This window comes from Enhydra lutris, unplaced genomic scaffold, assembly GCF_002288905.1.
Source record: "Enhydra lutris kenyoni isolate GAN:26980312 unplaced genomic scaffold, ASM228890v2 scaffoldscaffold4, whole genome shotgun sequence".
Taxonomy (NCBI): Eukaryota; Metazoa; Chordata; class Mammalia; order Carnivora; family Mustelidae; genus Enhydra; species Enhydra lutris.
This window is the reverse complement of record NW_019154088.1, coordinates 23980974-23994180: the sequence shown is the minus strand read 5'-3', so window position 1 is coordinate 23994180 and position 13207 is coordinate 23980974. Positions and strand designations below refer to the sequence as shown.

The following is a 13207-nucleotide window of genomic DNA, read 5'->3' as shown; positions in this document are numbered from 1 at the left end:
ACACAGAGAGAGAGAGAGAACACAAGCAGAGGGAGCAGCAGGCAGAGGGGGAAGCAGGCTCCCCGCTGAGCAGGGAGCCCGATGGGGGACTTGATCCCAGGAGCCCGGGGGCGTGACCTGAGCTCAAGGAAGGCACTTAACCGATGAGCCACCCAGGCATCCCAGCAATGTAATTTTTTAAATGAGCAAAATATCACACATTTTGCAAATCAAAGTCTCAAAGTGGCCAATAAGTATGTTAAAAAAAATTTTTCAGCAGTATTAATCTTCAGAGAAATATAAATTAAGAACTGCAATAAGATACTGATACATACTGTTCATGGCAGATCTATTGCCAATAGCACAAACCCTGGAAATTCCAATATCCCGCAGAATGGATATACAAATTGTAGAATAATCATAATAGAACACAAATCATACAGGAGAATGAAGGAACACCATTCCAAAAAACCCATATGGATGAGTCTTCAAAAACATAACACTGAATAAAAGAAGCCACACACAAAAGAATACATACTGGTCGATTCTAATTACATAAAGTTTAAAAACATATAGGCAAAATTAATCTAAGGTGATGAAAGTCAGGATAGAGGTTACGTTTAGGGAAAAGAAAAACAGTGACTGGGAAGAGCAGAGACGAGCTTCTGGGCTGCTGGCAATGGTCTCTTTTCAGATCTAGGTTGTAGTGCTCGCTTTGGCAGCACATATACTAAACTTGGATCGGATCTAGGTTGTAGGTTCATGAGTACATCACTTTACGACAGTTAATTGGGATTTTTAACTAAAATAGTTGACATTTTATTTTCACATTTCACAATACAAATAAAAATGGATTTTTTTTCATCCCACTACATCCCCGCCAAAACTATTCTTGATAGGAAGGGGAAGCAAATCTTCCTTGTCCTGCTATTAGAAAACACCCAGAATCACATCACAGCCCCATGATCTCCTGGGGAAGTACTACAAGTAATATAAAATGGACGTAAAGAGTGGCACCCGGGTGGCTCAGAGTGCTGAGAAAGTGACTCTTGATTTTGGCTCAGGTCATGATCATGTTATGATCATGGGACAGAGCCCTGCCTCAGCCTCAGCGCTCAGTACAGAGTCTGCTTCAACCCTCCTTTGCTCCCCCTGATTGCCCACCATGCTTGCACTCACTCTCTCTCTCTCAAATAAACAAATAGAATCTTAAAAAAATGAAATAAAATGGATATAAAGAAGCTCCCCTCTCTTCTTATTTGTCTGGTGGGGTCATTCCTGGCTGAGTGGGCACCATCATGGGGCAGGCGGGAGACATCACCACTGGGGACCCAGACAGCACTGGCATGTGGCCTTCCACAGGCACCCTCATTCCAGGAACAGCTCCTGCTGGCATCGTCCCAGGAGGAGGAAAGCCCCCCACATATGGGGTGCTGGCAATCATACCAGGGCGAGGAGGACCTGGGAGACAAGGAGGAGGTGGGATCATTGCCCCTGCAAGAGGAGGAGCAAAGAATGGAGTAGGAGGTATCTTTCTTTGTCAAAATGGAGCGGTTATTCTGTCGACCAGGCTCTGAGCCTGCTTTTCCAACCATTTCTTTTTTTTTTTTTTAAGATTTTATTTATTTATTTGATAGAGATCACAAGTAGGCCGGGGAGGGGAGGGAAGCAGTCTCCCTGCTGAGCAGAGAGCCCAATGCAGGGCTCGATCCTAGGACCCTGAGATCATAACCTGAGCTGAAGGCAGAGACTTAACCCACTGAGCCACCCAGGCGCCCCTTTTCCAACCATTTATGATAAATATCTTTCACATTCTCTTTGTGTTTCCTACCACTGCAGTGTGTCCATCTCACAGATGAAGACTCAAGGGTGAAGTATGGTCACAGTAGTCACAATAAAATTTGAGCATTTTGCTCTGCAGGCTGTTTATTGGGGGTATATTTAAGATTTGTGTACTTTATGGGGTTTTGTGAGGGGTTTTTTTTGCTGAGATATAATTTACATGTAACATTGTGTGACTTTAAAGTGTATAAGGTATTGTTTTGATATATTTACATACTGAATACAATTACCATTATAGCTTTGGATAAAATCTCTATCACATCACATAATTATCTTTTTTTATGGTAAGAACATTTAAGATTTAGTGTCTTAGCAATTTTGAAGTATATAATATAATGTTATTAACTGTAGTCACTGTGCTATGCATTAGATCTCTAGAACTTATTCATCTTTTAGTTGCAAGTTTGTACTCCTTCACAACATCTGCCCAATTCAGGAAGGAGTTGAGCAACTTCAAGAATCCGCAGAAATATGGTCTTCACAGTGTGATCTTGCATTTAAATGAGAGACATTTACCCTAGGAAATGCACTCCTTTCTTCTCCTTATGACAATCCTGGCTGAGTGGGCACCAAAAACTCAGTCCTTCACCGGAGATGTTGGTGCTTAGGTCCACCCACCATGACAGTATCAATATACCAGCCAAATGTTCAAAATTATATCAATCACAGAGGGCACCTAAGGGAGGAACAAAGCTATTCCTGGATGGTTCTGTAAAGAGATAAGGAAATGCAAGAAGGAGCAACCGAAAAGAAGAATGATTGCATAGAAAAACACCCTGGAAGGTTAAATCAAGAGTCCTGAGGGGCGCCTGGGTGGCTCAGTGGGTTAAAGCCTCTGCCTTCGGCTCAGGTCATGATCCCAGGGTCCTGGGATCGAGCCCCACATCGGGCTCTCTGCTCGGCGGGGAGCCTGCTTCCTCCTCTCTCTCTCTCTCTCTGCCTGCCTCTCTGCCTAGTTGTGATCTCTGTCAAATAAATAACTAAATAAAATCTTTTTAAAAAAATTTTAAAAAAGAGTCCTGAGAAGCACCCCTTCAGTTAATCGAACCCACGGATGGGAAGGCATAAAAGATACCTTGAGGCTATGCCTCTGTCCCTGGTTGCTGTGCTGGCTCAGAGCAGTTGCCCTACCCCATTCTTGGCAACAACCACAAATCAAACAAACTTCAAGTAGGCACGTGAAAAGGACAGTTGGTACAAACAGGCCTCCTCCAACAGCCCACCAGATAAGAAAAGATCACAGCTGATAGATCTGATTCTAAGATGCAGAGCACTATCTCTTGCCAGCCTGGCCAGTGCTGATTGCTGATAGACTGGCAGCATCGCAAGGTTTATGAAAGAAGCATCCCAGATTTAAGGGACTACCTAAATCCTTAGGAAGGGGAAGGCTCAAGGACTGCCTAGCATGACTACTGGATAAATTTAGAGGGTATGGAAAGGAGATGAGACAGAGCAGAAAGCAACACAAAGCCAACTGTTCTCAGGTCTGCAGTGAGCCTACAACAGAAGTGAGAAAGTAAAACAAGAGGCTCTCCTGCCATCTCTCACCCTAGAGGGAGTTCTCCCCCTGAGACCTTAGAATCCACCTCCCCCTCAACCTTTGCCTCCCTGACCGCTTTGCCCTCTAACACCTTCAAGCAACAGCACAATTAAAAAAAAAAAAAAAAAAGCAAGAGTTCTTCAGGCATAAGACAGAGAGCCCAGAAGTCCTATAACTAAAGACTAAATGGACCAAACAGGTGATCTGAATGGAGATGTGGTAGGAATCATCACTCCTGCATCCTTCTGTAATTTGGTGACTACACTAATACCTGAATGTCTCTATGAATATCACATTGCTCTTAGTTTACTATTTTTGTATGTAGAGGCAGTTCTGGTGGCTCCACTTGGTCTTCTCTACCATAACAGCCCTCACGCCATGAGTCAAGCAACCATTATGGAGATTCTGCTACTTTTTAGGATATCCATTCTACCTCCGCATTCTGGAGTTTGGGAAATGGTCAAAGGTTGATTTGGGAACCACTGGGCCGTCAGTGAGATGGATGCTTGCCAAAACTTTGTGGATCAGTCCATAAGCCCCTCCTCTTGACTGGTGAGTCACATGGGCATTTTGGGTCTTTGGGAGTTCATATCAGTTTAGAGCCAGGGCCTCATAATAAAAAAACAAACTAAGGCATGATTATGTCTCAGATTTTTTCTCTAATTCATAGTCACTCAGTAAATGGCCATGGGTACCTTTGAAGGAGGCAAAGAGGAAGATGTATAGCACAAATTTTTGGCTACATAGCAAGGGCCTTCCTCAAAGGCACTTCACCCTTTTCATTCAAGGAGCTCTGGGTCAGTGAGCTGGCTCAAGGCTGGGAAATAGTTGATGTGCCTTGTGATATTTAAGACCTCTGTTCACCAGACCCAATGTTTCTACTTATACAAATCACCTAAGATCTTTGTAATCTGTCTATTTCAGTTCAGGGACCCCATGATCAACTAGCCAAAGTGACGGATCTCTATTTGACATCTGCCTCAACTGTGATACTCATTAGAGTAACCAAGCCCACTACACCTCTGGTAGCCTGGCTTCTCCCACCCTGAAATGCCATCACCACCTTGGAACTCAGATCCAGATCCAGCAGCAGGAGTTCCCATAGTCATTCCGCACCATAGAAAATAGCCACTATAGCACTCCCTAAAAATGCCAGTGCTCCCCCTCCCTAATCTATCTTTCACAGCTTTGGTGGAAAGAATGTTCTCTGTGCTCTCCTAGGACACACTTAAAGGGGGTGAGTAAACCAGTCTCACAATAATAAATTTTCTCTATCCTCTGATTTCCCCAAAGCTTAGAATACCTTTCTCTATATCAAAGAAGTCTGGCATCTCAACTTCACTTAGTGTAGGCCACCTTTGGATCCATATTTCAATCCAACCAACTAGCCAAATAGTTAGAGCCACATGGACATGCTTGATCTAATATGCCGATATTGGCATCTGTTTTTAGTTCATCCCATCAACAAAGTCAGCCTGGCCCAACACCTGCACCAATGCTTTAAGACCTATTCCATTCATGTTTCTCTTGATATAAATTAGCAAAAATCTTGTTTTGGTGTATACTACAATTCCTTATGGGTCAAATATCTGGTATCTACTGGGAGTTGAATCTGGCTATAAATCCAGAAGCAATAAAGGTGAGGGGGCAGCCAGCAGTCTGCTGCAAAGTAACTACCTCAGGGAATCTCATTACAGATTCTTCAAGCAAGGGAAGACTAACCTCCTCATACTGGAAAAGATGGGCTGCTGTTATAGACAAAGGAGGAATTGGAGGAATTTAGGGGTTCAAGATTCCAGTTTCATCAGAATATACCTACATATATTCCCATTCCAATTTTCAGAGTCTCAATTAATGCTTTTACTTCATCTAAGGGGGGAGGGGTGCCTGGCTAGCTCAGTGGGTTAAAGCCTCTGCCTTTGGCTCAGGTCATGATCGCAGGGTCCTAGGATCGAGCCCCGAATCTGGCTCTCTGTTCAGCAGGGAGCCTGCTTGCTCCTCTCTCTCTGCCTGCCTATCTGCCTACTTGTCATCTCTGTCAATTAAATTAAAAAATAAATAAAAAATAAAAAATCTTTAACTTCATCTGAGAGACCCTGCCAGTTTGGTCAGTCAAGGTATGTTCAAACCACCCACAGGATAAGACATTGGTTTGATTTTTAGGAAACTTACACCGGAGGTTACATGAGAGAAGGGTTTCTTTTATGGCAGAGAAGATTTCTGGACCCTTACTTAGACCATAAGCTGGAAGTGAAAGCCCAAAGCTCATCATTTATTTTTCTTAGGTTCTTTAGTGCACCTAGAAGCAACCATCAAACCCATAATACTCCTTATTTCCGCTAATATGTTCTATGTCACCAAATACTTAATCACCTAAAGTCTGCTTTTGATTACAGATATCTACAAATGATAATTTAATAGGTTTGTTCTGTATGCCATAATGGTTACTTACAACTTACAACCAACATGCTTTACCACTTACAACAGGGTAAGTCATGTCTTTAAATATATTCAGATTATGGGCACCTGGGTGGCTCGGTTGGTTGGGCGACTGCCTTCTGCTCGGGTCATGATCCCAGGGTCCTGGGATCGAGTCCCGCATCGGGCTCCCTGCTCCATGGGGAGTCTGCTCCCTCTGACCTTCTCCCCTCTCATGCTCTCTCTCATTGTCTCTCTCTCAAATAAATAAATAAAATCTTTAAAATACATATATGTGTGTGTGTGTGTGTGTGTGTGTGTGTATAGATAGATAGATAGATAGATAGATAACACAAGCCGAGTTACAGAACCTAAGTGCACGTTCTTCTGAACTCACTTCCAGTGCCAATATCTCTATTATGTAGAGTTCAATCAAGGAGAGCAGAACCACTATGAGTAATGTAAAATAAGGGATTTCTTATAAGGACTGCATCTATAAAATTTTGTGGGAATGGTGGAGAAATCCTCTCTAGATCCTTCTTTTTGTTGTTGTTTTGTTTTTACAGACTAGGAAAACAGAGTGATATAGGGAAATATTATGTGATTGAAGTCAAACAGGTATGTGCTCGACACCTAGTTCTCATATTTATTGACTTGTCAAGTGACTCAAATTCTGTGAGACTCAGTTTCCTTGGCTGTAAAATGAAAACAATAATATATCTCAGGGTTGATAGGGGTGAATGAGTTACTTATAATTTATCATATTTCATTGATTCCAAGATGCACAACATTTTACATTTTAACCCCTTTACAATAGGAATGAGTTTTGTAATCAATGGCATGTTATAGTTTAATCAAGAACAACTTTTTCCTGGGGCACCAGGGTGACTTAAGTGTCTGCCTTCAGCTCAGGTCATGATCCCAGCACCCTCAGGAGGGAGCCTGCTTCTCCCTCTACTACTCTGCCCCTCCCACTGCTCATGTGCTCCCTCACTCTTAAATAAATGAAATAAAATCTTTAAAAAAAAAAAAAGAACAACTTTTTCCTTTCTTAACGCACATGAACAAAGGAGAGCCCTGAGTACTGTCTCAAGTAATGAGAAGTGCAGATATCACTTGGTTATCAAACAACGTGTGACTCTCAGTGCACTAGTGGAAAACCCCAACATCCTCTACAGAACACCGATTGTTCTCCTTTATATGTCCCATTCCCTTCTCTGTTTATTGGACTAACCCTTCATCCCACATCCCTTGTTAGTCAGATTACTGGAATGGAAAAAGCATAAGTTTCAAAATCGGATATATTAAATTTTGGATCTTGTTGCTATGTGACATCCTGAGCTTGAGTGCTCTGTAATTGTGTATAATACTTACCCAGAAGGACTATTACAAATGAGATGATGCATATGCAAAGTTTTATCAGCACCAAACATATTGTGGGTAGTCAATAAATTCCCCATTTTTCCTATCTCTCACTGCCACATTCTGTTGTTCTACTGATTATTTGGATTAAAGAAAGGGCAGATCTTCTAGATCAGGGGTTGGCAAACTATGGCCCTCAAGCCATATTTAAAATATTTTTTTAAAATAAAGTTTTTAAAATAAAGTTTTATTGGAACACAGTCACACCTATTTGTTTACATCTTCTTTATAGCTTTTATACTATAACAGAATTGAATAAGTTACCACAGAGACAGTATGACTTACAAAGCCAATAACACTCACTATGTGGCTATTTACCGAAAAAGTGTGCTGATCCCTGTTCTAGATTCCTATGTCATCTAAACCAAATCCCCCTCTGTTGGCAAGGATATGGAGAAAAAGGAACCCTCATGTATGGTGGTGGGAATGTAAACCACTGTGGAGAAACATATAGAGTTTCCTCAGAAAATTAAAAACAGAAATACCATATCATCCAGTAATTCCACCACTGGGTATTTACCCAAAGAAAATGAAAACACTAATTCAAAAAGATGTAAGTGCCCCTATGTCTACTGCAGCATTATTTACCATAGCTGATATGGAAGAAACTCAGGTGTCCACTGATAGATGAATGGATAAAGAAGATACCATACACACACACACACACACACACACACACACACACACATTCACAATGTGCATGGGCAATGAAATATTACACATTCATTAAAAAAGAATGACATCAGAACGCCTGGATGGCTCAGTGGGTTAAAGCCTCAGCCTTCAGCTCAGGTCCTAGGATCGAGCCCCACATCCAGCTCTCTGCTCAGTGGGGCACCTGCTTCCCCCTTCTCTCTCTACCTGCCTCTCTGCCCACTTGTGATCTCGGTCTGTCAAATAAGTAAATAAAATATTTTTTAAAAAAGAGAGAAAAGAATAACATCTTGACATTTACAACAACACAGATGAACCTAGAGAGTGTTATGCTAAGTGAAATAAGTAATACAGATATACACAAATATACGATTTCACTTATGTGTGAAATCTAAAAAGAAAAAAATGGACAGACAAATGAATAAACAAAAACCAGACTCTTAAATACTGAGAACAAACTGTTGGTTGCCAGAAGGGCAGAGGGTGGGGGAATGGGCAAAACAGGTGAAGGGGATTAAGAAGCACAAACTTCCTTAGTTATAAAATTTATATTTATCTTTTATAGATATATTTTACTTATACATCCTTACATTTTATAAATATATTCTATTTATACATCGTTATAATTCACAAATATTTTGTGTATATCTGTATATTCTTATTCATATTTTATAAATAAGTCACAGAAACAGAAAGTACAACATAGGGAATATAGTCAATAATATTGTAATTACTTATATGGTGATGGATTGTGAGTACCTTGATCATGGAGAACACTGAGTAATATATAGAATTGTTAAGTCACTACGTTGTACACCTGAAACTAATAGAAGGTATGTCAACTATACTTCAACAATAAAAAATAAAGGGGCACCTGGGTGGCTCAGTTGGTTGAGCGCCTGACTCTTGATTTTTGACTCAGGTCATGATGTCAGGGTCCTGGAATCAAGCTTGCCTCAGGCTCTGCACTCAGCAGGGAGTCTGCTTAAAATTCTCTTTCATTCCCTCTCCCTCTACCCCTCCCCCTGCTCATGTGTTTGCTTGCTCTCTCTTTCTCAAATAAAGAAATCTTTTTAAAAAATAAAAAATAAAATTTTAACCTACCCTTCCCCATCTGTGTTACTATTCTGCCTCAAGAGAGCTACATTATTTGAGAAAGGTGCATGCCAGAACTCTTGGAATCTGACCACAGCCTCAACACCAGCAGAGAAGAGAAGAGGGTTCTAAGAATTTCTGATGAGGAAGATAGCCAGGCCAAAGTGAAAAACAAAAATGTGACTAGGTTGTTTCTGTGGTTTCCAGCCCTCCCCTTTCTTCTACTGCTGGGATTATAAAAGCAGGAGCAAGGGAGGGCAGGGACAGAAGCAGCTCACCATGGACAGCACCACTGGGAAAATGCAGGCTCCATTTCTTTTGTTGGCCTTTCTCTTGCCTCCTGAAGCTGGAGCTGGTGCGTCTAGGGTATAACCACCTGTTAAAGAAGACCTCAAATGAGACTACAAGATCCCACCGCAAGTATTCTAGGGGGAAACTTCCAGCTGGAAGAGTTAGATTCTTTCCCTGAGTTGATAACAGTTTCCCTGGGATGAGAAGTCTTGGGTGGAGAGAGAATCAGAAAACTGTCTTTGAAAGCTCCTCCTAGCCTGCTTTCTTCAAAATAGCCACCATTCTCATTCACAGTTCTTCTTGGTGCTTGCTGTCATGCAGAGGAGGTCAGGATAGAGACAGGAAGAAATGTTTAGGGGCATCTTGGTGGCTCAGTCAGTTAAGCATCTGTCTGCCTTTGGCTCAGGTCATGATCTTAGGGTCCTGGGATGAGCCCCAAGTCCTTTCGGCTCCCCACTCAGCAAGGAGTCTGCTTGTTCCTCTCCCTCTGCCCCTCTCCCTGCTCATTCATGGCTCTCTCTCACTCTCTCACTCTCTCTCTCAAATAAATTCTTCAAAAAAAAAAAAGGCAAAGGAACTTAAGTTTAAATGACAGCTCAGAATCAAGACTAACCATAAGTTCTGAAAGTGGGCTGAGAGATGGTTGATGGGGTGGACTGGGTTCAAGAAAGTGAACAATAAGGACACATGGAGGGCTGAGCTCCATTAGAAGATAGCAGCTCTGTGGGCCCTCAGCTTCCACCTCCTTTTCCTCACCCAGTGCTCTGTCTGCAGGCAAGTGAGCCTCTGTTTAGGGACTTGGGGTTCTCTGTTTCAGAGGAAATTATCGGTGGTGTTGAGTCCAAGCCACACTCCCACCCTTACATGGCCCATCTGGAAATTGTCACTGACAGGGGTTATGGCACCAGCTGTGGAGGGTTTCTCATAAGTCAAGATTTCATGATGACAGCTGCTCATTGTAAAGGAAGGTAAGAAAACTCTGACTTACTCTCTTTTTGTGCAAGGAGCTGTAGGAACCAGAGTTACATGCAGCTTCGAAGTGGCCTGGGGAGAGATTCTGGTGCCCTGCTCATTTCAAGATAGTCAGTGACATATATTGCAAGGACCCAGCCCATTTTCATTTGCCATCTCCACCTCCAGAGGCCTCCATCATTCAGGGCAGCCAGGCCACAGCAGGCCAACACTGGCCCTCTTGTCCTGTGGCCAGCTGAGCTCCTCCGTCCCCTGTAGCTGCCAGGGCCTGGCCCTTCCTGAACTGGCTAGGATCCCAGAGGGGGAGCTTCTGTTCCAAATAAGACCTGAATTCCTCAGGTAGCCCTGCCCTGGGGAAGAAGTTGCTCAGGATAGACCCTTTCTAGGAGACCAGCACGTTCTCTTGCTTCTCTCCTCCTTCCCAACAGGAAAATTACGGTAATCCTGGGAGCTCATAACATGAAAAAGGAAAAATCCACATGGCAGAAGATAGAAGTCTCAAAACAAATCAGTCACCCAAAATACAGCTCAGTCACCAGATTCAATGACATCATGTTACTGAAGGTGCCATTAGATTTTCAGCTCATCTCTATCCTTCTTCTTGAACCTTTCTCCTGACCTGTGCATTTCTCATTCTCTCTTCTAAACCATTTCCTTGGGGCCCACCCTCCCACTCTACGTCACCACCACCCCACTGGGGAGCAACTCTTGACCCTGCCCGGGGAGCCCCTGCCACAACACAGCCCCCACATTCCCTGGGACCAAAGATCCATCTACTCTTCCTCCCTCTCTCACAGCTAAAAACGAGAGCCAGGTGGACCCACGCCGTGAAGCCAATCTACCTGCCCATCTGGTCTACTTTTATTCCACCTCGGACAGTATGCACGGTGGCTGGCTGGGGAAGAACCGGAGTGAGGGAGCCGGCGTCAGACACTCTGAGGGAGGTGCAGCTGAGAATCATGGATGCCAGCACCTGCAGGGGCTATCTGTTTTATAACAGTAACTTACAAATCTGTGTAGGCGATCCGAGGAAGACAAAATCAGCATACAAGGTGACTGCACACCAATACTTCCTCCTCACAAAGCAGTCCCTGTGAGACAGCGTCCTCCTGGGAGCCGGTGGGTCGGGAAGTCCCCTAGTACAGTGACTGGTGTCTGAGTCTGCAGGTTTCTAGCAACACGGGAACTGGAATCCTCCCTTTGGTTCCATCCTCACATACTCAGGCCCTGTCTCTAACCCTCCCTTCTAGTTGGCTGAACAGGGCTCCAGGACAGAAAGGAAGAAATGGAAGGGACAGGATCTAGAGTTGTGGTTCCATGCCAGAGAAGAATAAGACATTAATCTCCTAATTTAGGACTCCATGAGGAGCCAAGATTCCTGGTCTGACTCAGGGGTATCTTGGAGCTGGCTGGGGTGCTTATAGAAGCAGGATAAGGTGACAGTAGAGAGAGAAGGATATTCTCTGCTCACGATCTGCTTTCTCTAACCCACAGGAGGATTCTGGGGGGCCCCTGGTGTGTGCAGGGGTGGCCTACAGTATTGTGTATTATGGATATATGGATGCAAAGCCTCCGAATCTCTTCACTCGAATCTCCCCATATGTCCCCTGGATTAATAATATCTTAAAGAACATATAGTCACGGAAGCCTGGCCAGCCTGTGGGAGAATCCCAAAGCCAGAGGCCTCCCTGGGCTGACCCATGTTCCACAGAGCTGGCCCCAGCCTGAGCCCCAGGGAGACTCTCAGCAGCACACAAAGCCCCTGCTGATTGTACCCCCCAGAAAACGTCAATAAACATGCCACTTTCAGCATGTGCGTGTCAGACTCCTCTCTTCCACGGAGCTGGTCTGCTCTGATGTGAATAAATTGTTCTGGGCTCCTTTCTTGCCAGATTAATAATCTTGCCCCATAATTACCCTGTACATTGTATGGCATTATGGATTATTGAAGGAAATACTTTGATCTGCATGTAGGATTTAACATCTGGGGTAATGTTGGCACTAATTTACCTTCTTCCCTGTTTCCTCTTCCTCCTCCTCTCAATTTTCCTCTTTCCTCAAAATCTGTGTCTCAGCCACTGCAGTTCAGGGCATAGAGGCACCATAGCAAACTCCCCATGACTGTTTCTACAAATGGCCCCAGGCAGGCCTTAGCTGTTGTTATCTTGAGTCCTTACACTGACTTCTACCTCATCGTTATCGTCCCCCTCAACACTGGCTCCACAGCTGGGGGAGCCTCTGCCAAGAGGGAGGGAAGGAAACGGCCCCAGCACAAGAGCTCAGGAGGGAGAGAGGAGAGATGTCCCCTAGGAGTCCTCAGGATGGGTCTGTCTGGTGCAGTGGTCAGAACAGAGCTGTATATGGGGCAGGGCCATTCTAGCTGAGGAGGAAGCCCCAAGAACATCAGTGTCAACCTAGTCTGTGAACTCCATCAGAGCCACCCAAATTCAACTGTCATCTTCCTCCAGAAATGACACACGGTCTCAGGTCTTCCAGAAGAAGAATATCTGAATTAGGCCAAGTTCTCCAAAGTTGCCTCCTCCGAGTGACCTGGAACACTTTGAACCCTATACCCACCAGCATCCGAGCTGGCAAAGTACACCACAGCCACACCTGCCCGAACATGGGGAAACAGGGCATGACTCCAACCCACTCTCGGGAGACTGAAATTCAAGGTCCATAAAAAAGAATGAGATCTTGCCAGCTGAGACAACATGGATGGACTGAGAGTATATTATGCTAAGTGTAGTAAGTCAGAGAAAAACAAATACCTATGATTTCACTTATATGTAGAATCTAAAAAACAAAATGAACAAACAAACAAAAAAATTGGACACAGACCCATAAATACAGAAACCAAACTGACAGTTGTCAGAGGAAAGTTTGGCGGGGGGGGATGAGCAAAATGGGGGAAGGCGAGAAGAGATACAGGCTCTCAGTCATGGAATGAGTAAGTCGTGAGGATGAAAGGCACAGCAGAGGGAATCAGGGTAT

The 13207-nt window shown here is 43.8% G+C and overlaps 1 protein-coding gene and 1 pseudogene across 1 annotated transcript; one reads left to right on the top strand and one right to left on the bottom strand.

Annotated features, from left to right (window-relative positions):
- Nucleotides 1–1234: 1234 nt before the first annotated feature.
- Nucleotides 1235–1888, bottom strand: LOC111140698 (annotated as a pseudogene).
- A 7362-nt stretch (nt 1889–9250) lies between these two features.
- LOC111139669 (mast cell protease 1-like) lies at nt 9251–11851 on the top strand. Its single transcript, XM_022492008.1, has 5 exons — nt 9251–9305; nt 10059–10209; nt 10642–10777; nt 11011–11265; nt 11708–11851. Exons 1-5 carry the CDS (start codon nt 9251–9253, stop codon nt 11849–11851), a joined length of 741 nt encoding a protein of 246 aa, XP_022347716.1.
- Nucleotides 11852–13207: the final 1356 nt, after the last annotated feature.

Coding starts and splice junctions, on each gene's coding strand:
- LOC111139669 (XM_022492008.1), top strand. CDS start 9,251: ATGCAGGCTCCATTTCTTTTGTTGGCCTTTCTCTTGCCTCCTGAAGCT. Junction 10,210..10,641: donor GCTGCTCATTGTAAAGGAAG/GTAAGAAAACTC, acceptor CCTTCCCAACAG/GAAAATTACGGTAATCCTGG. Junction 11,266..11,707: donor AGACAAAATCAGCATACAAG/GTGACTGCACAC, acceptor TCTAACCCACAG/GAGGATTCTGGGGGGCCCCT.